General features: G+C 40.4%; 1 protein-coding gene across 1 annotated transcript in view; it reads left to right on the top strand.

Moving 5' to 3' along the window:
* Positions 1-23,668, top strand: part of nom1 (nucleolar protein with MIF4G domain 1) — a 67,164-nt gene extending 43,496 nt beyond the window's left edge. Inside the window, exons 6-11 of the mRNA XM_063044421.1 lie at positions 2,018-2,179; positions 5,519-5,640; positions 11,753-11,885; positions 16,718-16,849; positions 20,350-20,459; positions 21,449-23,668. Coding sequence (XP_062900491.1) covers positions 2,018-2,179; positions 5,519-5,640; positions 11,753-11,885; positions 16,718-16,849; positions 20,350-20,459; positions 21,449-21,626 — 837 coding nt within the window. The 3' untranslated portion in view covers positions 21,627-23,668. The remainder of the gene's footprint in view (positions 1-2,017; positions 2,180-5,518; positions 5,641-11,752; positions 11,886-16,717; positions 16,850-20,349; positions 20,460-21,448) is intronic.
* The last annotated feature ends 767 nt before the right edge of the window (positions 23,669-24,435 follow it).

The raw sequence follows: 24,435 nt of genomic DNA, 5'->3' as shown, positions 1-24,435 counted from the left end.
ACTACACAGTTGGGATGAGGCTGGTGTGCAGTGCCGTTTTCCCTCCAAACATAGCAGTGTGCATTTCTGCCAGAAAGTTCAATTTTTGTCTCATCTGTCAACAGAGCATTGTCTCAGAAGCGTTATAGAATATCCAGGTGGTCTTTTGCAAACTTGAGACATGCAGCAATTTTTTTTTTTGTGGAGAGCAGCGGTTTCCTCCTTGGTGTTCTTCCATGAGTACCATTCTTGTTCAATGTTTTTCTCATAGTGGACACATGAACAGAGACTTTAGCAAGTTTTAGAAATTTCTGCAGGTCTTTTGCTGTTCTCCTTGGGTTCTTTTTCACCTGGTTCAGCATTGCATGTTGCACTTTTGATGTGATCTTTGCAGGATGCCAAACAAAAGGAGCAACAGTACTGAATTTCCTCCATTTGTAGACAATTTCTCTTAGAATGGACTGATGAACACTCGGGTCTTTAGAAATGCTTTTGTAGCCTTTCCCAGCTTCATACATCTCTACAATTCTTCTAAGGTCCTCTGAAAATTGTCTTGAATAAGGCATGGCACACATAAACAGATCTTTCTTGAAAAGAGCAGGCTCTGTCAGTAACCAGACTTGGTGTCTTTTTTATAGGGCAGGGCACCTCTACAATCCACGCGTCCAATCTCATCTCATTGATTGGGACACCTGACTCCAAATAGCTTTTGTAGAAGGCATTACCCCAGATGATCACAGGATTCACAAGCTTTCTAGCACCACTGTACATCTTCAGTATCAATATTGTAGCCTTTCCATTATCTCAGCTATTCCACCTTTTGCTCTGACTTTGGTGAGTATTTGGAAAGTTACCAAGCTCCATTCGTAAATATCCATTTGGCTATTAATCGGCCCTAGCTCACCTCATTTAATCTTCATTATTTATATGCCTGCTTTATTGTTTGAAAATATCAGAAATTTCAGGCTTCTCTGTCAAGAACTTGTTTTTAAGTGTCGGTGCCTATGTAATACCCAGCTAGAGTGGGGCCAATAGTATTGTGATGATGAGATTGTGGAGCTGTACAGCATAAAAATGAGCCCTTGGGCCAAACTTGTCTATGCCAACTGTGATGCCTTTCTTTGTAAATCCCATTTGCCCACATTAGCCTGATATTCCTGTACTCTTTAGATGTGCCAATGGCTTTTAAACATTGTAATTGTCTGTTGTTTTCTCTGGGAGCTCATTCCAAATAATCACAACTCTGTGTGGGGGGGGAAGCTTGCCCCTCAGATCTCTCTTAAGCTTCTACCCTCTTACTTTAGAACTATGACCTCTGCTTTTGGACTTGCATACCCTGAGGGAAAAAAGATCAGAATATCAACCCTATTGATGTCCTTCATAATCACAGATCTCTACAAAGTCACCCTTCAGCCTCCTATTTTCCAGTGAGATGAAGCCCGGCCTATCCAATTTCTCCTTGTAACTGTAGCTGTCTATTACAGGCAACAGCAGTGACTGTTCTGCGCTCATGCTGTTGCCTTTGCCTTTGGACCCTTATTTCAGTCTGAAATGTAGACTGTTTATTTCTCCCCAGATTTCCACCATCTCAGTTTTCATTTTGAATTTTTACCATTTTGTCAGATTGTACATGTGTTACAACTCTCTGCAAATCATACATTTTTCTGAATAAATAATCCGTTTCTCGTTGGGAGGAGTTTCAACATCTGTCAGTTTCTGTTTTTCTTTTTAAGTTTATTTGGGCAGTTCTGCATTCAACTTTTGGCCCAGTTTTCACTTCACAATACATGTGAGTTGCCCACTAGAATTCATGAATACTGACTCTTCCAGAACAATCCATAATTAACAAAATGTTCAGAGGTAGCTAGAACGTAGGGATAAGAGAGAGCACAACTAGACCATCCAGAATTTCAAATTAACAATTTTAAAGCAGCATAAATATTGCCAAACATTTATCATTGTTGATTCAAAATTCTAGAGTCCTTTTTAAATATGTTTTGATTATGGAAAGTAAGACCTGCAACTCATCTATTTTCAGATCCATAACAATCGTGGTGACTTCCAACTTCGTGTAACATTAGAAAACCTGCTTTCTGCGGACCAGGTTGGACGATGGTGGATTGTTGGATCTTCATGGAGCGGTGCCCCTATGATTGACTCTGCGGGTATTAAACCACAACAAGACATAGTTGTTGGTGAGGTGAGTATTTGCTGCTGTATTCTGGGAAAGGAGTTGAAGAAAGCTATTATTTAAATAGTGAGAGATTAAGAAATGTTGAAGTACAAAGTGATCAGGATATCTTTCTACATCATTCAGTGGCTATAAGACAAATGGTATATTATCTTTCATTGCAAAAGGTTTTGAGTACAGGAACAAAATTGCCCAACAATTTACCAGATTTTGAAGGGTATAGATGGGGTTAATGCAAGCAAGCTTTTTCCACTGAGGTTGGGTGAAACTGGAACTAGAGGTCGCAGGTTAAGGGTGAAAAGTGAAATATTTAAGAGGGAACTTCTTCACTCAGAGGGCAGTGAGAGTGTGGAATAAGCTGCCAGTGGAAGTGGTGAATGTGGGTTCGATTTCAACATTTAAGAGAAGTGAGCATAAGTACATGGGATGGATATGGAGGGCTATGGTCCAGATGTGGGTCAGTGAGACTAGGCAGAATAACAGTTTAGCATGGATGACATGGGCTGAATAGCCTGTTTCTGTGTTGTCGTGCTGTATGACTTCAGGCGATATGAGATCTTTGTTCATGTATGTCATGCCTTGGTGAATTTACACCTGGCATATTGCGTGTTGTTTTTGTATCCACTTGCCTTTTTCCCCTTCAAATCTGAATTCTTTCAAGTATGTTTATTACAATCATTCTGTATTGTTGAGCAGTTTTTGATCTTTGTACTTTTCCTGAAGTCTCACTTATTCTTCTCCCTCTATAGAACCAAATAGCCAGAGGCCTGGCTGCATCACAAAGCAGAGCTGTGTCCCCATGAAAGCGAGTGGCAGGAAGGTCTTTGGCAAATCCTGAACTCCCATCCCTGCACCATTCTAGTGGACTTTCGATAGTTGCTCTCAACTGAAAGTGCAAGAAATCAATTATCTAAAATAAGTAAACCACACTTTATCAGTGAAGGTTAATGTCCCCATTACTGGGCTGACATTACATCTAGCAGCTATAGCTGGAGCCAAGTATATACATCTGACAGTCCAGCTCAGGACATTTGTCAGTCCATTGGCAGACCAGGGAATTGGACACACGATTACACTGTACAGGGTTTGAAGTGAAACATGAGCATACCCATGAAGAGCTTATGATTGCCAGTTCTCTGCCACCTAAACCACTTAGCATTATATATTGTTCGGATATTACCTTATTGATTTAAATTAATAGTTTGAAATTTTCCACTGGCATGTGGACAAAGATGTGCCAAATAGATGTTTTGTCCCAATAAAGTAAAACTAAAAGTGATTCACGAGTAACATCAGCAAGTGGAGCTGCTTTCTCAGAGCTCCAGCAACCAGGGTTCATTCCTGACCTCCAGTTCTATCTGTGAGTTTGCACATTCTCTCTGTGACTTCATGAGTTCCCTCTAGGGCAGGGGTTCCCAACCTGGGGTCCACGGGCCCCTCCATTAATACTAGGGGTCCATGGCATTAAAAATAGGTTGGGAACCCTTTTGGGCTATGATTTCCTTCCCAAAATATGCATCTTGACAGATTAATTAATTGCTGTAAGTTGCTGCCCATGTACAGATGAGAGTGGCGGTTTGCAGTGGGTGGGGAAAGGTAGGCAGTGCAGTGTTGATGGGACAGTGGGAGAATAAAATGTCTTAGAATTAATGTAAAGTTGTGTGCTTGAACGTCAGCATGAACTGACAACAGGCAAACAGGCCCTTTAGCCCTACTCATCCATGCTGACCATCATGTTCGTCCATTTACTCACAATAGGCACACATCTTTCTAATCCTTTCTGATGGACGTACCAGTCCAACTGTCTTAAAATCAACAAGGTGGACCGCAGGGCTTGCTTCCGTGCAGTACTTCTCTGTGACTCCTGGGTATGTTAGACTGGACAACAGAAGACCAAAGAAAATGAAAATGTTGTATTTAAAATTTGGATTCTAAAAACATTATGTGGAGGAAATATTCAACACATCTGGTAACATCTAAGGTTTTTTTTAAGTAATGCTGAAGTTTTAGTTTGATGATTTATCACAGCATTTAAAGTTCTTCAGATATCCCACATCTTTTTTGATGCTTTTCGACACCATGTAATCAATTATAATAACTTTCACTGATGACATTATCAGAACTGTTTGAAAAGGCTACAGAAATGTAATAAAACATTACATATATTCAGATGACCATGGAGTAGTACAGCATTAGGAACCCTCTCCAATGCCAGCTCACCTTTCCTTAGGGGCCCAAAACTCCTCACAATACTTCCACGTGCGGTTTTACCAATGCTATATAAAGTCTCAACATTACATCCTTGCTTTTGTATACTAGTTCTCTTGAAGTGAATGCTAACACTGCATTTGGTTCCTCACCACCAACTCAACCTGCAATTTGACTATCTACACTTCCCTATGGGACAATTCACAATGACCAATTAACCTACCAGCCAGTACAGCTGTGCCCTGTGGGAGGAAACTTATGTGATCATGGAGGGGAGAATGTACAAATTCCTTATAGGCAGTGGTAGAATTAAACCCAGGTCGCCTGTACTGTAAAGTGTTGTGCTAACCACAATGCTACCTTTCTGCGCAAGAGGAATAAACAGTCAAAGCTTCGGGCTTAGTTCTGATGAAGGGTCTTGGCTGAAAACATTGACTGTTTATTCCTCCCCATAGATGCTGCGTGATCTGCAGCACTTTGAGTGTCCCAGTATCTGCAGAATCACTGATAGGATGAAAAAAACTAATGTTGAATAGAAGACGTGTGAGGTAGCGAGAGAGGTGCACAGAGCATGGAAAAAGGCCTTTTGGCCGATCAGTCTGTGCACCACTACATTAATCCCTGTTTTCTTTATCCTCCCCACATGCTACACTCCTCCCAGATTTCAGTACTCGCCCGCACACAAAGGTTAATTTAGTATGGCTAGTTAAGCTCTGACCCACATGTCTTTTGGTATGTTGGAGGAAACAGAAATGCCCTGAGGTGAATGTGCGAATTCCACACAAATAGCAAATGAGTTCAAGAGCGAACCCAGGTCTGTGGCATTGTGAGGCAGTATCTTGGCTAGCTGCACCACTGTTCTGATTAAATCAGGTAAATCAGATGCGCTGCTGCTCTCAAATTAAAGATCTGAAATGCGATGATATTCTCAAGTTGACCTATTGACGATGATTTGCCAATTGACGGATATTAGCATCCTGTAAAAGTAGTCATGGATTTATCTTCACTGTAACTTCTTAGCTTGTTCAAAGCATTCTAGGTTTGAAATATGCTTTCCACCCAAAATCCAATTAAAACCCCGTAATGTACCCTTCAGCAAACAATATTTCCCACACTTGATGACTATTTATTCCATTTTAGTTAAGTGGGAAAATTTTGGAGTTGGCACGCAAACAGAGGATGAATACAGATATACGCAAGAACATCTTCTGTGTCCTGATGACCAGTGAGGATTACTTGGATGCTTTTGAAAAACTTCTAAGGTCAGTAGCTTCTTGTTCCTTTGAGTGTGAAAGAACTTGATACAACTGATTAGTAAATGTTGGCCCGTATTGTGCTAGCAACCACAATCACCTTGGTATAGCCTTTGAGAGTCTGCAGACATTGCGAATTCAGTTAGCGGGGCTTAGTTACAAGCAACAGAGCGCAGTACTGAGTGGAAAACAATTTGCTCCATTACTTCATACTTTTGAGAGTAAATGAAGTAAAACAAGTTATTTGGTAATATCAATTAATAAAGTTTAGGACTGGAGTGTGTCATCCAAACGGGTATTTCTGTACATTAATGTGTCTCATTGATACAGTTGTCAGTTTTCAGCTAAAACTTCAAGCCAACTGCTTATACATTTTGATCTGATTATCCTATTCCAAGTGTATAGGAGATAGCCCAGCCAAAGCAGATTTAACTGATAATTTTATTGACCTGCTGATACGGTCAATAAAACAAGGTTTGGGTGTTACTTTAAAGTACTTTCATAAAGTATTTGTTTAGATTCTAGGTAAGAGAGACTGATAAGAAAATAGAATCAAATGGAATTGGAAACAACCTCAAAGTCAGAGAGTAAGTGCAAGAATATGTATTTGTACTGGCAGAATATAAAAATATGGTGTTCTTCCAAGGACTTATGCTAAAGCTTTGCCTTTCCCTTGAAATTAATTAGAAGAATGAATAAAGAGCCTTGGTTCCAAGTTTGTTCATGACACCAAGTTTTGTGTCACAGTATTATAGAGGAGGCTGAAACAAAAATACTACAAATAGTGTGGGTGAATCTGACCAAAAATAAATGCATTTTCTACACGGTGGAATAACTTGGAACTATAGTGGGCAAAGTAAATAGTAAATTGGTAAATTTGTTATTGTCACATGTACCAAGCAAAAGCATTCTTTTTGCATAGCATGCATACAGATCACTTTATCACATTAGTGTGTTGAGGTAGTACAAAGAAGATAATTGACAGAATACAGATTAAAGTTTTACAGTTGCAGAGTGCAGTGCAGGCAGACAATAAGGTATAAGGGCCAAGACGAGGTTGATTGTGAGGTCAAGAGTATATCCTTGTCGTACTAAGGTGTTGTTCAGTAGTCTTATAACAGTGGGATAGAAATATCCTTAAGCCTGATTGTACATAGATTTGTTTGCGTTATAATAGGAAATCAAGAAGGCAAGTAGAACATTGGCCTTCCTTGCTAGAGGGATTTCAGAGCAGGGAAGTTGCTCTGCAACTATTTAGAGTATTGGTGAGGCACCACCTAGAGAACTGTATGTATTTTTAGTCTCCTTACTTGACAAAATATATACTGGGCAACACACATAAAATGCTGGAGGAACTCAGCAGGCCAAGCAGCATCGAGGAAAAGAGTTCAGTCGACGATTCTGGCCGAAACCCTTCGGCAGGAGTGGAGAGAAAAGCTAGGGAGTAGATTTAAAAGGTGGGTGGAGGGGAGAGAGAAACACAAGGCGATAGGTGAAACCTGGACGGGGGAGATTGAAGTAAAGAGCTGGGAAGTTGATTGGTGAAAGAGAAAGAAGGCCGGGGAAGAAAGAAAAGTGGGGAGGTCTATGGGCAAGCAAGGAGATAAGGTGAGAGAGAAAAGAGGATGTGAAATGGTGAAGGGGGGTTGGGGAGTATGACTGGAAGTTTGAGAAATCGATGTACATGCCATTAGGTTGGAGGCTATCCAAACAGAATATAAGGTGGTGATCCTCCAACCTGAGTGTGGCCTCATCATGGCATATCAGAATGGGAATGGGAGGTGGAATTAAAATGGGTGGCCACTGGAAGATCCCACTTGTTCTGGTGGACAGAGCATAGGTACTCAATGAAACCGTCTCCCAATCTACCCCTGAGTTCCTCTGGCATTCTGTGTGTGCTGCTCTGATTTCCAGAATCTGCAGTTTTTCTCTTGTTTGTGAAGGATATACTGGCTTTGGAGGCGGTGCAGAGGAAGTTCATCAAATTGATTCTGGGAATGAGAAAGGATTAGATAAGATGGACAGGAAAATGAATCTAAAACAAGGGGATATAGTCTCAAGATTAGGAGAATAGACTTGGGACAGAGACGAGGAGAAGGTGCTTTTCCCAGCATACAAAATTTCTTTAGCTTCCTGAGGAAGTAGGGATGTCGGTGAGCATTCTTGTTCACGATATCTGTGTGCTTGGACTAGAGAGGCTGATGTTCACACCTCAGAACTTGAAGCTCTCAACACTCTCAGCCACAGCACCGTTGATGTAAACAGGAGTAGCCTCCTTCCCGAGTCAATGACAAGCTCTTTGGTTTTCCTGACATTGAGGGAAAGATTGTTCATTTATTTAGAGGTACAGCACAGTAACAGGCCCTTTCAGCCCAATTACACCCACGTGACCAATTAACCCACTAACCTGTATGTCTTTGGAATGTGGGAGAAAACCAGAGCACCTGGAGAGCCCCAGCTGTCACAGGGAGAATATATAAAGTACCTTAGAATTGGCAGTGGAATTGAACCCAGGTTACTGACACAGTAATAGCCTTACGTTACCATGCTGACCCTAAATCATGACATCATGCCACTACTCTATCCCTTTTGTGTACTCCAACTCATCATTATTTGAGATTCAGCCCATTGTGGTCGTGTAATCTACAACCTTGTAGATGGAGTTGGAGCAGAATCTGGTCACACAGTCTCGAGATAACTGAGGGTGTTAAGGATAATTGTGGTTGAGGTGGTGCTGTCTATCCTTATTGTGGTCATTTGGTCAGGAGGTCATGGATCCAGTTGCAGAGGGAGGTGTTGAGTGTAGGAGTTTGGAGATGAGCAGAGAAAATAACCAAACACTATAAGACGGGTTAACAAAAATAATTTAATATTAGATGAAAATTTTTAAAAAGTGCAAATACTGGAAACCTGAAGTAAAAATAGAAAATGCTCAGCAGGTTAGGCAGCGACTGTATAAAGAGAAGTAAAGTTAATATTTCAGGTCATGAGTATCGGGAAAGTGAATACAGGTGTCCCCCGCTTTTCGAACGTTCGCTTTACAAAACCTCACTGTTACAAAAGACCTACATTAGTACCCTATTTTCGCTTTCAGAAGATGTTTTCACTGTTACGAAAAAAAATTCAGTGCGCCCCGAGCAGCCGCTCTCCCCCGGATTCTCACCGGCAATGCTTAAACACAAGCCTGTGAGCAGCCGTTTGCAAGATGAGTTCTATGGTATCGGAAAAGCCTGAAAGAGCTCGTAAGAGTGTTACACTTACGGTAAAACTAGACATAATTAAGCGTTTTGATCGTGGTGAACGAAGTAAGAACAATGTGAGTTTGGCTTGTGGAAGTTGACGAAGATGATGTTGGAAGAGGTTTTGGCATCCCATCACCAAGAACTGACAGATGAAGAGCTGATGCAATTGGAAGAAAAAAGGATAACAATCGAAACCGAATGAGTAATGATAAAGTACGGCTTTAATTTTGAAAGGGTACGTCGGTTTAGGGGATATTTGCAGGATGGTTTGAGTCCTTATTAAAGAACTATATGATAGAAAAATCCGCGAGACTCAGCAGTCAAGCAAGCCTTCCACATCAGCCACAGCAGACGATGAACCTCGACCTTCAACATCGAGGCGGGCAGAGATAGAAGAAGATGAGCTGCTCGCTCTAATGGAAACAGACGACGAGATGACACCCCAGTGTCCCACCACCCCAACCTCCAGGCCGCGGACAGATACCGACTCGCGGAGAATGCAAAGGTAGCCGGAAGGCACACAGCACATCTTTAAGAAAAAAGCTGAAATAGACATGCTAATTAATTAGGTGCCGCCGACGTGTAATTGTCAGCCCAGGTCAGAGACGACGCAATTGGAAATAGGCACTGATCTGGGCCAACAATTATGGGTGGCACCTAATTAATTAGCATGTTTATTTCGACTTTTTTCTTAAAGGTGAGCTGTGTACCTCCCGGCTACTGCTGGACCCCTGCGTTCTTCGCGGCAATGTATCGCTCAGCAGCCTGGAGGGTGGGGGGGCTCAGTCTAACACACCATCATCAGTGTGCTCGGCGCTGACCCGATTCCCGTAAGTGATACTACACTTTACATACATTATTTCTACTTTATATCGGCTGTGTATTTTTATGTGTTATTTGGTATGATTTGGCAGCTTCATAGCTTAAAGGTTACTGGAGAGTGCATGCGCGTGTTTTTGCCAATAGCGCTTGCATGAGATTTTCTACCTAGCACGCATGCGTGAGATTTTCGCTCCAGAAAACAGTTCAGTAATGATTGTGGAAAAGTATTTCTACTTCATATAGGCTGTGTATTTATCATATCATTCCTGCTTTTATTATATGTTACTGTTACTTTAGGTTTTATGTGTTATTTGGTATGATTTGGTAGGTTATTTTTGGGTGTGCGAACGCTCACAAAATTTTCCCATATAAATAAATGGTAATTGCTTCTTCGCTTTACGACATTTCGGCTTACGAACCATTTCATAGGAAGGCTGTACCTTCGGATGGCGGGGGAAACCTGTATTGGATGTTATCTCCTGTACATGTCAAGTTCAAGTTCAGTTACTGTTATTCAACTGTACACATGTATATTGCCAAAGAAAACAACATTCCTACAAACTAAGGTGCACAACACAGTACATAAAACACACACACACACACACACACACACACACACACAACACATGAAAGTGATATTACCACAGATAAATTAATAAAAAGGTCCATTTACAACTCAGGTTAAAAAGTAAACAGTATAACGCTACTGGCACTTCATACGTGATGATGAGACCTGGTAGTACAGTAGTCTTACGACCTAGGGGGTGGGGGTGCTGTTTCCCATCCTAATAGTTCTTATCCTAATGCTGCAGTACCTCCTGCCTGATCGTAGGGGGTCAAAGAGATCATTGGTTGGATAGGAGGGATCATTGACAATGCTAAGGGCCCTGCATATGCAGTGCTCCAGATAAGTATCTCTGGTGGAAGAGAGACCCCAATGAACCTCTCAGCAGTCCTTGAAATCCTTTGTAAGGACTTGCGGTCAGATACTTTGCATTTCCAGTACCAGAAGTGATGCAGCTGATCAGTACACTCTCGATCATGCTCCTATACTTGAATACCATGCAGTGAAAGTCATACAGCTGAAGCTGCACATAATTCCTTTTTTGGAATACTGTGTTCACTTTTGTGTTAAGTACCTTGGATTGGCGTCATAGGATCATACAGCACAGGTTCTTGAGCCCATTTGGTATATGCCAACCAAGATTCCCATCTGTGGTAGTTCATTTTGCCCATATCCCTCTAATTGTTCACATCCATGTACTCTGGGAGAAAAGGTTGTCCCTCAGGTTCTTAACAAATCTCTCCCCTCTCACCTTAAACCCATACCATCCATCTAGCTCTTGATTCCCCAACCCTGAGGAAAAGACTATGCTTTCAGCCTATCTATGCCTCTCAAAATTTTATACACCACTATAAGATCACCCCTCATTCTCCTATGTTCAAATGAAAACCTTTCCATAATTCATTCCCTTGAGTCCTGGCATCATCTTTATAAATCTACACTTTTTCCAGTATAGTGGTATCCTTTCTATAGCAAGATGACCAAACGGAACACAATATTCCAAACGCAGCTCACCAAAGTCTTTTGCAACTGCGACATAACATCCTAATTTCTATAGTCAATGCAGGATGAATGTGTTCTTAAAGAGGTTGTGGTGAACCATTGCCAAGAACATTAAATTGATGACTGGTTGAATTGACTAGGTTGCATTATAGAAAATTATAGGAAAAGTTTCCTAAATCAATTTTTACTGATGTATTTATCCCCATTTCTGAATATTAGAATGTAAGGACATCGAAGCAACTAAATGTTATCGAGTGATTAATTGTAATGATTTTTCTAACCATCTGCTGTCACTAAATTGTTATCAATGTACTTTTATCTGTGATTAACTTTATATTATTCAGCACAGCCATCAATTAAAGCTTTGATACCACTCTTGTGTGGATTCTACTCAACCTATTTGCCCAGCCATCCATTAAGTTAAAGATATTTAAAATTCTTCCTGGCTTAACCATTTTCCAGATTTTACATTTAACTTTTATTTTCACAGGCTTGGGCTGAAAGATCAGCAGGAAAGGGAGATTATTCATGTCCTTGTTCATTGTTGCCTGCAAGAAAAGACTTTTAATCCTTTTTATGCTTTTTTGGTGGAAAAATTCTGTGAATATGAGAGGAGATTTCAGGTAATACTACATTTACAATGTTCTGATAGTTCATAAGCTGCTGGATCTTTAATTATTTTAATCCTTTTACCAGCAGTGTTAATAAAATTAGAAATTTAAAGTTTGCCAATATTTAACATTACAGAATTATTTATTTAAGCATTAGAGAATTTGTACTTCTGATGGCCAAGTCATTTACACTGGTGATTATAAAACAAGAGCTGACTAACTCCTTGGGCAAGCAATCCCAGTACTAATGCAATAATGATGTCTGCTGTTAATTTCATTTGCTTGCCTTGTTGTTCAGATAATTTACACAAAGATATTAAGAGCCTGACAACATCAGTCATCATTAGCACCAGCTTGGAACATAATTCTTAGTTTTGGTATCCCAGTGTAAAGGAATATTCACTCCATTGGCCCATTGATGGCCAACAGTAATTATGCTGCCAGATCCCAGGAAATTACTCTTTCCCCCCCCCCCCCCCAACTTTTGAGTTATTAGGATTTATTACAGCAATTGATAAATTAGTGACAGAACACGGCTAGTCCTATGCTGGAAGAATCTGGTTGAAGTTTAATCTTAAACTCCACACAGATAGGACCAGAAGTCAGGATTGAACCAAGATCCCTGGAATCGTGAGGCAGCAGCTAATCGGAATTAAGATGCCTGGCCACCAGGAAGTTCTGCCCTCGGCGGATGGAGCAAAGGTGCTCATAGAGGTACTGGGGTCATCTATTGTGTCTGGTCCCCCAATTTACAACAGGTGTCACCAATGTAGAGGAAGCCACATCAGGAGGACCAGACACAATAGGTGACCCCAGTAGATTCACATTCTAATTCCCATTCCTACTCCAACATGTGCCAAGATGAGGCCACCCTCGGGGTGTAGGAACAACAACATTTTTTCCATCTGGGTAGCCTCCATCCTGATGGCATAAATCGATTTTTTTTTTCTTCTTCTTCTTCTAAAAAATTTGCTCCCCCCTCCCCTCCTTTTGTTCCCCACTCTGGCCTCTAGCCTCTTCTCTCCCACCTGTCACCTCCTCCTGGAATCCCTCCTCCTTCCTTTTCTCCTTGGTCCACTCTCCTCTGCAATCAGATTCCTTCCTGTCCAGTCCTTTATCTTTTCAACCCACCTGGCTTCACCTGTCACCTTCTATCCTTCTTCCTTTCCCCCCACTTTTTTACTCTGGCATCTTCCCCCTTCCTTTCCAGCCCTGAAGAAGGGTCTCAGCCAGAAACGTCAACTGTTTGTTCATTTCCATGGATGCTGCCTGACTTGCTGAGCGTCTCCATCATTTTGTGTGTGTTGCTTCAGAAATCGGGTGAATTGTATTTTGAGAGTTGCAGGTCATAGGAACTTGCTTCCTTAGGGCGGTAGAATGAGAGTCTTTGAATAAGTTTAAGCCAGGTGCAGTCAGATTCTTGAAGGTAGGTGGAAACGTAGAGCTGAGGCTACATTCAGATCATTCATGATTCTGCTAAAAGGCTAACAGGCTCAAAGAGCCAAGTAGTCTCCTACTTGCATTTTTGTATGTATTCTTGCTCATATTTCCTACTTCCTTATATTTTAAACTTCTTATTATCACAAGTGGCAGTGAGACAGGCAGTAATAATTTCCTGCCTGCTAGGGTCAAGGGCACTCACATCAGTCAAGTCAGAGCGATAGAAGATCCTTTGCCCAATTTGTCCATGCCAACCAGGTTGCCCAAGTGAATTCATTAATGGTTTTGTAGTTGAAGAGACCTTCCAAGTATCCCTTCCATTGGGCGTTGACTCAACTGTAAAGTGAAATTAGTTAATTTAACCTACAATAAATCGTCTTGAGCCACTTTTGGGTGTCCTGCCTTTTAACATACTTTTGTTCAAAGGAACAACCTGATCCTGGAACTCAGAGTCCTAAGTTACAAACCCTACTTTATTTGGATGCATAGAACTTGTACTGTTTTTTTTTAAGATACTGATGAGAACAAATTACATACAAATATGACTCAGGAGCAAGAGTAAGCCACTCAGACCCAATTAATAAAATCATAGATAATCTAATTGTGACCCCCAACTCTCTATTCATTTCTATCTACTGTAACCTTTCACCAGCTTGTAAAAAAATCGGATTCCAGTGCCTTTTGAGGAAGGGATTTCCAAAAACCAGTGACCTTCTTTGGGGGAGGGGGTTGAAACTCTTAGTTCTGGGTTTTTCCATGGACAAAAACAGCTTCTCCACATGTAAGCTCTTTAAAGTTTAAAGTTTTGAGTGTTTCAATCAGTTCCTATTTTACTCCTCTGCACCCAGTGGGAACAAGCTTGCCTGTCCAACCTTTCTTTAGAAGACAAATCCACCTGTTCCAGGTATCAGTCCAGTGTACTTTCTTAGAACTACTTCCATTGTATTAAAATCATTATCATAGGCAGTGTTCTGAACGTGATTTTGCCAGTGCATGGGGTGGCACTGCTAACAGGGATGTTGCATTAGAGCTCCACAATCCTGGCTGTCAATGGTGTCTGTGCCAAGTCTGCTGATTCTTTTGTGGGTTTCCTCCCTCATCCCAAAGGTGTTAGTTAGTAGGTTAATTAGTCCCCCAGCAACAAACAATTACACTCTGATAGCTTTCCTAATAACTTGCTATATCTGTTGTGTTGGCAAATAGTGAATCAGGCAGAATCTCAGAGCACAACAAACTCTCACCATTTGGATAATGCATTTTGTTTTTCTGGCCAAAATAGAAAATTCTGTTTCCCCAAATTGTATTCTATTTATCTCTATCCCCTTGCAGCCTCCTTACATCCTCTTCACACAGACACTTTGCCGTGCTCTGCCACACGGACACTTTTCTGAAAGCCTAGATCTGGAAAGTGCTAATTGAAAATTATTGAACCTGTGAAAATGTGTATTGTTTTATTATTATGGTGTTAAATACAGCAGATTTCCCATAAAGGAACATGTGTGAAATGCCTTCAAAAATGGACTGGGTTATTTTTTTCTAAAGCTATTTAGGAATAAATTAGTTACTACAGACATCGGGACAAAAAGGTGCCATTCTTTACTCATCTTGATATTGTGGCCAGGTAATCCAAAGTGACAGTTGATTTTCCTCTAAATTATACTGTATATTTCATTCCTTTCTGAAACTAGTTGATTACATCTATTCATTCAGCTGTACAAGTTTACAAGTGAATTAGAATGCACTTACCTGACAAGATTCTTCCGTTGAAGATAAACATGACCGCCCTCAATATTTGTTTTCTGCAAGCACTAATCCCTGTGCTTAAAGCTGCTCTTGAGAAGTAAATGCTCACATGTCAACAGTTTGAGGGATGTCAGCGAAAAAGTTCTTCCATTATAATACAGGTTATATTATATACTGCAAGTTAAATTGCATTTTACCTCCATTTAGCATATCACGATATTGGTACTTTGCCTTGTTGTAAAAGATGCCATTTCCTCTAATAACATAAGTTGATGGATTTTCATGATGTAATGTTGGCGTTGAAGTAGATTGTCTGAAAGGTTTTAGCAGTTCTAACAATACAATAATGTACTTATGATTGTATCAGTTAGCATTACTGCAATAAATAGCTTCACAATTTTCAATAACTAATATACTAACTATGCAGGTTCTGTTACTAAGATCTGTTTATAAGTTAGAAATGAACAAAAATAGTATGTGAAAGGAGGTCACAGATACAGCTAAAAGATTAGCTTTATTTGTAACATGTACATCGAAACATACAGTGAAATTCATTGTTTGTGTCAAATCAAATAAGTGAAGGCAGCCTGCAAGTGTTGCCACACTTCTGCTACCGATATAGCATGCCCACAACTCACCAGTCCTAACCATATATCTTCGGAATGCGGGAGGAAACCCACACTGTCTTGGGGAGAACATACAAGCTCCTTACGGACAGCAGTGGAAATTGAATCCGATCTGTGATCACTGCAAAGCTTTGCGCCAACTACTACATTACCATACCACAACTGTAATAGGTGTGGGAACAGCGACCGCCACCTGACCTCACTGACTCAGCGAGCGTATCTGCTCAAAGCTCCCAGCTCTGCTTCACTTGATCCTGCCCTGAATTGTTTTAGCGTATAGTTGGGTGAAGGTGAGGGGTGGCATGAAGATGCTTCATTCCCACCCAGCACAAGATGCGTGCAGCCCCACAGAAATTGTTTCCCAAATGCTCTCTCATTTGTATGGAGTGTCCATAAGTCGGGCAATCATAACCCAAGGAGGATCTGTAGACGGATAACAATATGATGAACTCTCTTTAAAACAAATCTCATTTTGTGTGAAGAATTAATTTCAGATATGGCTTCCTATCTCGACATCAGTCACTGCTGGGCAAATACTAATTGACAAGGTTATCCACACTTTTTAAATAGTCTTGGATTCAATTTTAAACTTATTTACTAACATTCTCAAAATAGACATTGAATGTTGATGGCATCAAATGATTCATTCTATCCATTTGGGTTCTGTTTCCATATTAATCTGTTGCAAACTGTTGGGAACCATTTAAATAGCTTGAGAAGTTAACATTGTAGTTTCAATGACAGGAGTAGGGGTGAATATAATGTACAGTGGTGGCAGTTTGTCTCCTGTACTCTGAAACTCGTGCTTCAATAGTATGTGTGGTTACTTTCATTTTTAATTACAAATTTAAAATACTCTTTAATCTATGTGTTTGAGAGTGGGAAAGTTTGTGCAGTATAATTGAATTAATAATCTAAAATCTTGCAGATGGAGACCTGTGTTCTCAGTCTTGTTGACTCCTAAAAGTGTTTCAGTTCATTACCTATCTGCAGAGATTTTTAATATTCCAACTCACAATTCTTAATCTTGAATAGATGACGTTCCAATTCAGCTTGTGGGATCGTTTCCGGGAATTGAAGGGCATGACCAGTCTGGCAACCACAAATTTGGTTCATCTTCTTGTTCACCTTCTCAGTAAGAAAGTGCTGTCTCTAGCCATCTTTAAGGTAAATGCATAGCGGATAGTAATTCAATACTGTTTAAAGTGCAATTGATCATTGTTCAAGATAATTTAATTGTTTCTTCTTTTATGCCTTCTTTTATGGCACAATGTGTAACTTTATATCTTACTCTGTTGAAAGGTCACTGTTACAACTAGCACTAGCCATATTAAACATTGAGTGTGGAAAACAAACATATCTCTGTGTTACCTGAATAACTTGTGTAATCTTGTCTGGGAATCTAGAATAATAGATAATAATGCAATCTTTACATATATTTTTCATGTAAAGGTATACGCAGTTTCCACAGAAGTGTGAAATAGAAAATATAGCAAAGATTTTTATCAGGGTAATGAGTAGTGGTCAAAAGGTGAATCATGAGGGTCTTTGTGTGCATCATTAAGAAGTCTTAATTTCAAAAGTAAATTGTATCATCACTGTAAATGTAGTGGGGTGCTGGGTTGAATGAGTTACAATCTGACCAATAACCAATTCTGCAGTAAAACATTGTGCTGAATACTTCCTTTCAACATGAGATGTTAAGAAATATGATTGTATAGTTGAAAAAACTCTAAAACCACAATCTCATCTCTTGATACGAGCCTTAACTATCACAATTGTGTTTTAGTTTTTGTAGTTAGTCAGCAGTCGGTTATAGTGCAGTGTATGTATATGTGTGTGTATATAGATAGATGGATAGAATTCCACTCCTCACTGCAATCCAGGAACACTGTTCTCAGTTGTCATCTATTGAAGTGAAGTAAGAACTCAATTTAATTGATGATGATGCATCCTCAGCTTGAAACCTACAAACTTGCTCTATTTGAATTGAACAAATAAATAATGCTCACTCCAGTGTTGAATGAAAGTCGTAGCCACAGTCTATACCTCCACCCAAAAATTACTCATCCCACCTCTGCCTGTTAGGAGTTTGTATATTCTCCCCATGACCACATGGGTTTCCTCCGGGTGCTCCGGTTTCCTCCCATTATCCAAAGACGTACTGGTTGGGAGGTTAATTGGTCATTGTAAATTGTCCTGTGATTAGGCTAAGATTAAATTGAGGAATTGCTGGGCAGCACAGCTCGAAGGGCCTATTCTGCGCTGTATCTAAACATAGAAATACATTTTGTTGAAAGTGATAATGGGGAGTCTTTCCCAGGTATTTGTGGGTTCCCAGGTATCCTCTTGATGAAATCCAGACATCGATGATAAAGTTCATCATTGCCTTCACTATGGCAGAGCAGCCTTTGACTAGCCAAAGAAGAGGATGCTTGCAGATCCCATTGTAAAATACAGCATAAAACTCATGTTCAACTGAATAGCAAAGATCTCTTCTAAGACTTGGTCTATCTCAAGGTACATCACTGTTCTGGAAAGATGCAACCAATGTTGTCTCTGCTAAATCCTCCAAATCCACAATCAGGATAAGAGAACCAGCATTAGCATCCTATCCCAGGCCAGCACCATCAACAGTGATTGCCATTAGGCAAATCACATCCTTTGCATACCCAACAGCAGATTCCTGCAAAAGATGAACTATTCCAACTTTACCTCAGGAGGAGATTACCCAGTGTCCCAAGGGAAATATTCAAAATGTTCTCAAATCCTTGGAGAAAAAGTGGTAGGAGGACCATTCAGTGATGACAACGATAATCCTAATTCTTTGAATAGGGGCATATGGAAAAAGCAGTGGAAGAGGCATAGTACCTCGTGTCACCACCCACCTACCTGTCTGTAGATTCCACAGTAGATTCATCACCAGAAGAGTGCTGTGCCAATAATGACCAACAAGTTCGACACTATCCAGAACAAAGCCTTTTTGATTGGCATCCCATCACCTACACTTAAATATTCCCTTCCTCCACCAAGAGCAGGCAGTATCTGCTGTATGTCAGATCAGCAAAATTCCCTGCAGTCATTTAACTGAGATATTCTTACAGCACACCTCAAACCTGTGATCCCTGCCACTAAGATAGACAAGGCACATGGGAACACCACTGCCTGCAGGGTCCCACTTGTGTCACATCTCAATGGACCTGGAAATATACCACCATCCTTCAGTAATGGTGTTACAGAGAAGCAGGTTCACAGAATTGGTGAGTGGGACAGAAGTCACTGATTATGAATAAGCACATTAATCATTTATTTACAGACAATAAAACACTCAACCAAACATCTAAGCCACCTTAAGTTACAAAAACTACAACACTAAAGCTCAACAGGTACTTTAAGTCTCCCTAAGTTGCACAACTACAAACTAATTATTCAACAATCGGCAACTTAGCTAAGTGTGCTCAAGGGCACACTTGCCCAATGCCTTTTCAGCACCGCAGTGTGATGATAAGCCCCTGGAGACAATGGAAAGAGGCCCGAGTCTTTCACATGAGCTATTGTTATACCCCTGAAATGCCCAGAACCGGAAGCCAGTGCTGTGGCGTGAAAGACAACCAGTGGGAACAAATGGGCCAATCAATGACCAGCACATTGGAAGTGGCTTTTGACCAACAAATAAGCCAACCCTTCACATTACAAATTGCTAGTCTAAATCCTGGATATCCTTCCACAACTGCTGTGGGAGTACCTTTACCAGAAGGACAGCAGCAATTCAGAAAGGCAGCTCACTAGCACCTTCTCAAACAATTAAAACTGGGCAAGACATGCTGGCTTTGCTACCAATGCCCATGTTCTAAGAATTAATTAAATATTTTTAATGAAGCATCTACCGAGATGTCTGTGAACTGGATGAGTCTTTGTCACTTCCTGTCTAGAAAATTCTATGCCATAAAATGTCCCTTCAAACACAGGTGGCTGTAATAGGAAATAGATTGATTAATTGACTACCTTGTATCAGAGAAAGATAACAAAATACAAATAAACTTTTTTTTTTAAATCATGTTTATCCCAGTACATTTTTTCTGGTCAGAATCCACTTCTGGACATAACACCAATAAAGCACATGCCAATCACTCAGTGAAGGCTATATTAACCACGAAGGGGGGAAAGAAAATAAATGAATGAACTAATAGTGCTGTTTGAGATGATTCAATAGAGACAAGAGCTAATTGCACATTGGAGCATACCTTCCAATGCTGTAAGATTGCCAGTTATCCAGACCTAATACACCACAGGGCTTCTTCCAGCACATCACCAGTGCAGCCATAGATCTGTTTCCACTATTGGGGTATGAGGAGTTGGTGGTTCAAGCAGTGCAACTTTAAAATTAAATCTGGACTGAACAGGTGAATTCAGGAGGCAGGGCTCTGGAAGAGGAATATTGTAAATCTAGAAAACTTGCATTTTTATTGAATATTAGAGTCCTATAGCACTACTGCACAGAAACATGCCCTTTGGCTCATCTAATCCGTACTGTGAGATGTAATTATACAGGTCAACCATGATCTAATTGAATGACAAAGCAAGCTTGATGTGCTTAATAACTACACCTACTCATTTTTCTAATGAAAGCAATCTTTATGCATAAATCATCTCTTCCAATATTGCAGGTGATTGAGTTCAGTGAGCTGGATAAACCTCGAGTCAAGTTCTTGAGACAGGTTCTCCATAAGCTACTAATGGATACAGAACCAGAAGAATTAGTAGCAATCTTCCAAAGGTAATTTTATTCTATACATAATAACTCTGATAATCCACCATCCAACCATTCAGAAGTTCTGATGGTTCAGCAATCTGGCTTAATAGGTAATGTGTGCTGCATTCCCTTCTGACTCACTGGGGTGCTGCCTTCCATTTGCCTGGAGCAAGGCAATGTGAGTGGTTAATGGTTGGCAGAGACCCATAGAATCATACAGCACAGAAGTGGGTTCTTTGCCCCATTATGTCTATTCTGACATGCTGATCTCATTTGCCCATATTAAGTGCAATTACTGGACTCCCAAATGTTCTCTCAAAGGGGTTATTCCTTTAATGGCAAATGTCTGCGCTTGTTTTTGTTTAATGTGGGGAGACTGATGTATGGGCAGCCACCAGACGTCCTTGACAGATCGGGGTCAGAGTCCAGTGGCGTGGATTGCAAAACAATTGGAACCTTGTCTGGAACCTCCTACTTGACCTCACCACCATGGGTGATCCTACCAGGAGCTAAGCTCTGGGTGGCATCGACCTCAGGATCACACAAGCCTCGCCACCATGACAAGGTGATAATCCTTAGAGAAGTCTCAAATGTAGTGTTGCTACATCCTCTGATGGAGGGCCTGTTTCTGTGCTTTATTTCTCTGATGAGGACCGCATTGAACTCTGTTGAACAAAAGGACCTTTTTCCTTGTTTGTATCTCTAAAATTAAGGCAGCACTGAAATCACATTATTGGTGGCTCCGTAGCAGGATACTGTTTTACAATTTGTGCTCAGGATTTGCCCAGTTACTTGTCTCATATTTCAGCAGAAGATTTGCCACATTATTGTAAATATCTGACATTGGACTGAAGATGCCTATTAAAAGTTACAAATTTTAAATAATCTTAGCTATTTATTCTGAATTTTGTTCTCTGTTTAAGAACTGCATAGCAGAATGCCCCAAATATTACAACCACTGACACAAACTGAAATTGAGTTCTTCAAAAGACCTTTGAATTTTGTTTTTACAGGATCTCTGGAATTCCAAATCTGGCAATGTTACGAGAAGGTCTGAAACTCTTCATTTCCCATTTCTTATTAAAGAATGCCTCCAGCCTGGGCACTTCAGAACAAGCTAATTTGCTCAAGGAACGTGTGGACATTGCTGAAAAGGCTTTACAAACAAAAGACACCAGACTAAAATGTTAACAATAAAGAAACATCATGAAAGATTTTATCCCAATGTGAAGCAGAAAGTTTTTTGTATATAGATTTGTTCATAGGATGTGAATGTCTGAAAATGCAGGCATTTATACTCATTTCCTATTGGATCATATGCACAACAGTTAAAAGTTAACCATATTGAGGTATCTCCAATCAAAGGTGAAAATGGCAGATTCCAGTTCCTGAAAAGCATCAGTAAAACACTGGGCTTTTATGACAGTCTTCCATTTACTTGAGCACTAACAATGAATCTGCCTGCTATTCCAATTATTTTTAAACTATTTGAAACCAACTTGAAATACTGGAACTTACATCAAAATCTATGGATGCCAACCTCATTATGTCCATTTGTAGGACTTGTGCCATAAGGAATAGAGCATATACTTTTGCAAGTTTCAGCATTTACAAAATCAGTCACAGATCGGTGTATGCTTTATCCATCAAATATATATAAACACTTGTGCCTTCACCATGTTGTTCACTAGATAATGAATACCAGTTCCAGTTTCCTATTTATAACAAATTGTATATTTACCAGAGCTTTCTGAACAAATAATATACAGGTGGCCCCTGTTTTCCGAACGTTCGCTTTACGACACTTCACTGTGACAAAAGACCTACATTAGTTACCTGTTTTCACTAACAGAAGGTGTTGTCACTGTTACGAAAAAAGGCAGCAAGCGCCCGAACAGCCAAGCTCCTCCCCCGGAACTGCATTCTAGCCGGCATTGCTTAAACACGTGCTTTATCTCAATTTATTTTGTGCATCCGTTAGCAAGATGAGTTCTAAGGTATCGGAAAAGCCTAAAAGAGCTTGTAAGGGTGTTACACTTAGCGTAAAACTAGACATAATTAAGCGTTTTGATCCTGGTGAACGAAGTAAGGACATTGTCCGCGCGTTGAACTTGTTTGCGTCCACCATTCGCACTCTTTATACTCAGAGAGAAAGAATTTTGAAAGCTGCCGATGTTACTGTTGGTTCTGCTTGTAGCAAAGTGGTCTCTCTTAGTCAGCATCCAATAATGGATAAAATGGAAAGTCTATTGCTTGAGTGGATTGATGCGTGTACAAAGCATGGTGTTCCGATAAGTTTTCTTATACTTAAGGATAAATCAGTCAGTCTTTTTAATAAGCCGAAACAGAAAGCACTGGGCGATGGTGATGAAAGTGGAATTTAAAGATAGTCATGGGTGGTTTGATCGGTTTCTGAGGCGAGGACGGCTTCATAGTTTAAGCAGTGGTCCCCAACCTCTGGGCCGCCAACCGATACATTACCGCGAAGCATGCAGTGGTGCAGCGGTAATCAGAACACACCCAGCACATCTTTAAGAGAAAAGCCAAAATAAACAAGCTAATTAATTAGGTGCCGCCCAGCACGTAAGTGTGGGCCCAGATCAGAGGTGATTGCCGATTGCGTCAGGTGGTTATTCATATAAGCAAGTGTTTAACTGTGATGAAACTGCAATTTATTGGAGCCTTCCCGATTCCGGTAAGTGAAACTACACTGTACATACATTATTTCTACTTTATATAGGCTGTGTATTTTTATGTGTTATTTGGTATGATTTGGCAGCTTCATAGCTTAAAGGTTACTGGAGAGACTGTTTCTGCTGAGAGTGCTTCCGAGAGATTTTCGCTGTGCTAGACAGTGCTGCAGAAAAGTATTTCTACTTTATATAGGCTGTATATTTATCATATCATTCCTGCTTTTACTATATGTTACTGTTATTTTATGTTTTATGTGTTAATTGGCATGATTTTGTAAGTTATTTTTGGGGTCTGGGAACGCTCAAAAATTTTTCCCATATTAATAAATGGTAATTGCTTTTTCACTTTACGACATTCTGGCTTACAAACCATTTCATAGGAACGCTCTACCTTCGGATGGCGGGGGAAACCTGTATATGTAAAAATTGTCATACTTCCAATCAGTTTCTCTACAATTATACTTTAATAGCTTCTAATTTCATAACTGTAAATAAAGTTTTTCTTAGGATATTGCATTACAACTGTTTTGTCATTAAAATTAATTTTAAAGGAAGTAAAACATTTATTGGAACAGAGACAAATATAATCTGCAATTTACAAAGTCCTAGCAAGGATGAAGACCATTTGCTTCATCAAGTATGCACCAGCTCAACAAAGACCATTGCAACTTGTCCTTAATCAGCCTTTAGATGTGTTCCTTATCCCGCTCCTTTTTGAATGCTGCCATGAAATGTACCCTCCAGTATTTCTCACGCACTCAAAACCCCAATCATTACTGTATGAAGCAAAAAGAAGTCCTTGTATCAATTTTGGTCTTTGTGGTAATCGCCTTTATTTGATACTTGTTAGTTCTTTACCCCTTTACCGCTGGAACATTTTATCCACATCTCCTCCTGTACCGTTTCATAGTTTTAATTACCTCTAATTGCATGTCCTTGTAGCCACCTCTGTTTGAAGGAGAAAAACTGTACTTTCTCCATTATCTTAAACAGCTGTGATGTTTCTGCTGCTGGACCTTCGAGTCATCAGCTGGGTCCATCGGTCTTCAGACGTTTCATCCCCTAACCCGGAACATCCTCAGGATGGTGGGACAGCAGAAGGTGATGTCTTCTACCCCCGACGGTCAGACATCCAGCTACTGTCATTCCTTTGCTGACAAAGCCAACTGGACGCTCTGTCTGCTGCTTGGCCATGGTGTTAATGGCTCTCTTCCTGGTTCTCCCTTGCCATCATCTTCCAGCATGATCTGGCGGGAAATCCTCTTGCCCCCACTTCGGCAGGGAGTTCCACGTCTGTCAGCCTTGCC

This window comes from Mobula hypostoma, chromosome 3, assembly GCF_963921235.1.
Source record: "Mobula hypostoma chromosome 3, sMobHyp1.1, whole genome shotgun sequence".
NCBI classification, from domain to species: Eukaryota; Metazoa; Chordata; class Chondrichthyes; order Myliobatiformes; family Myliobatidae; genus Mobula; species Mobula hypostoma.
This window is presented reverse-complemented; position numbering and strand designations above follow the sequence as displayed.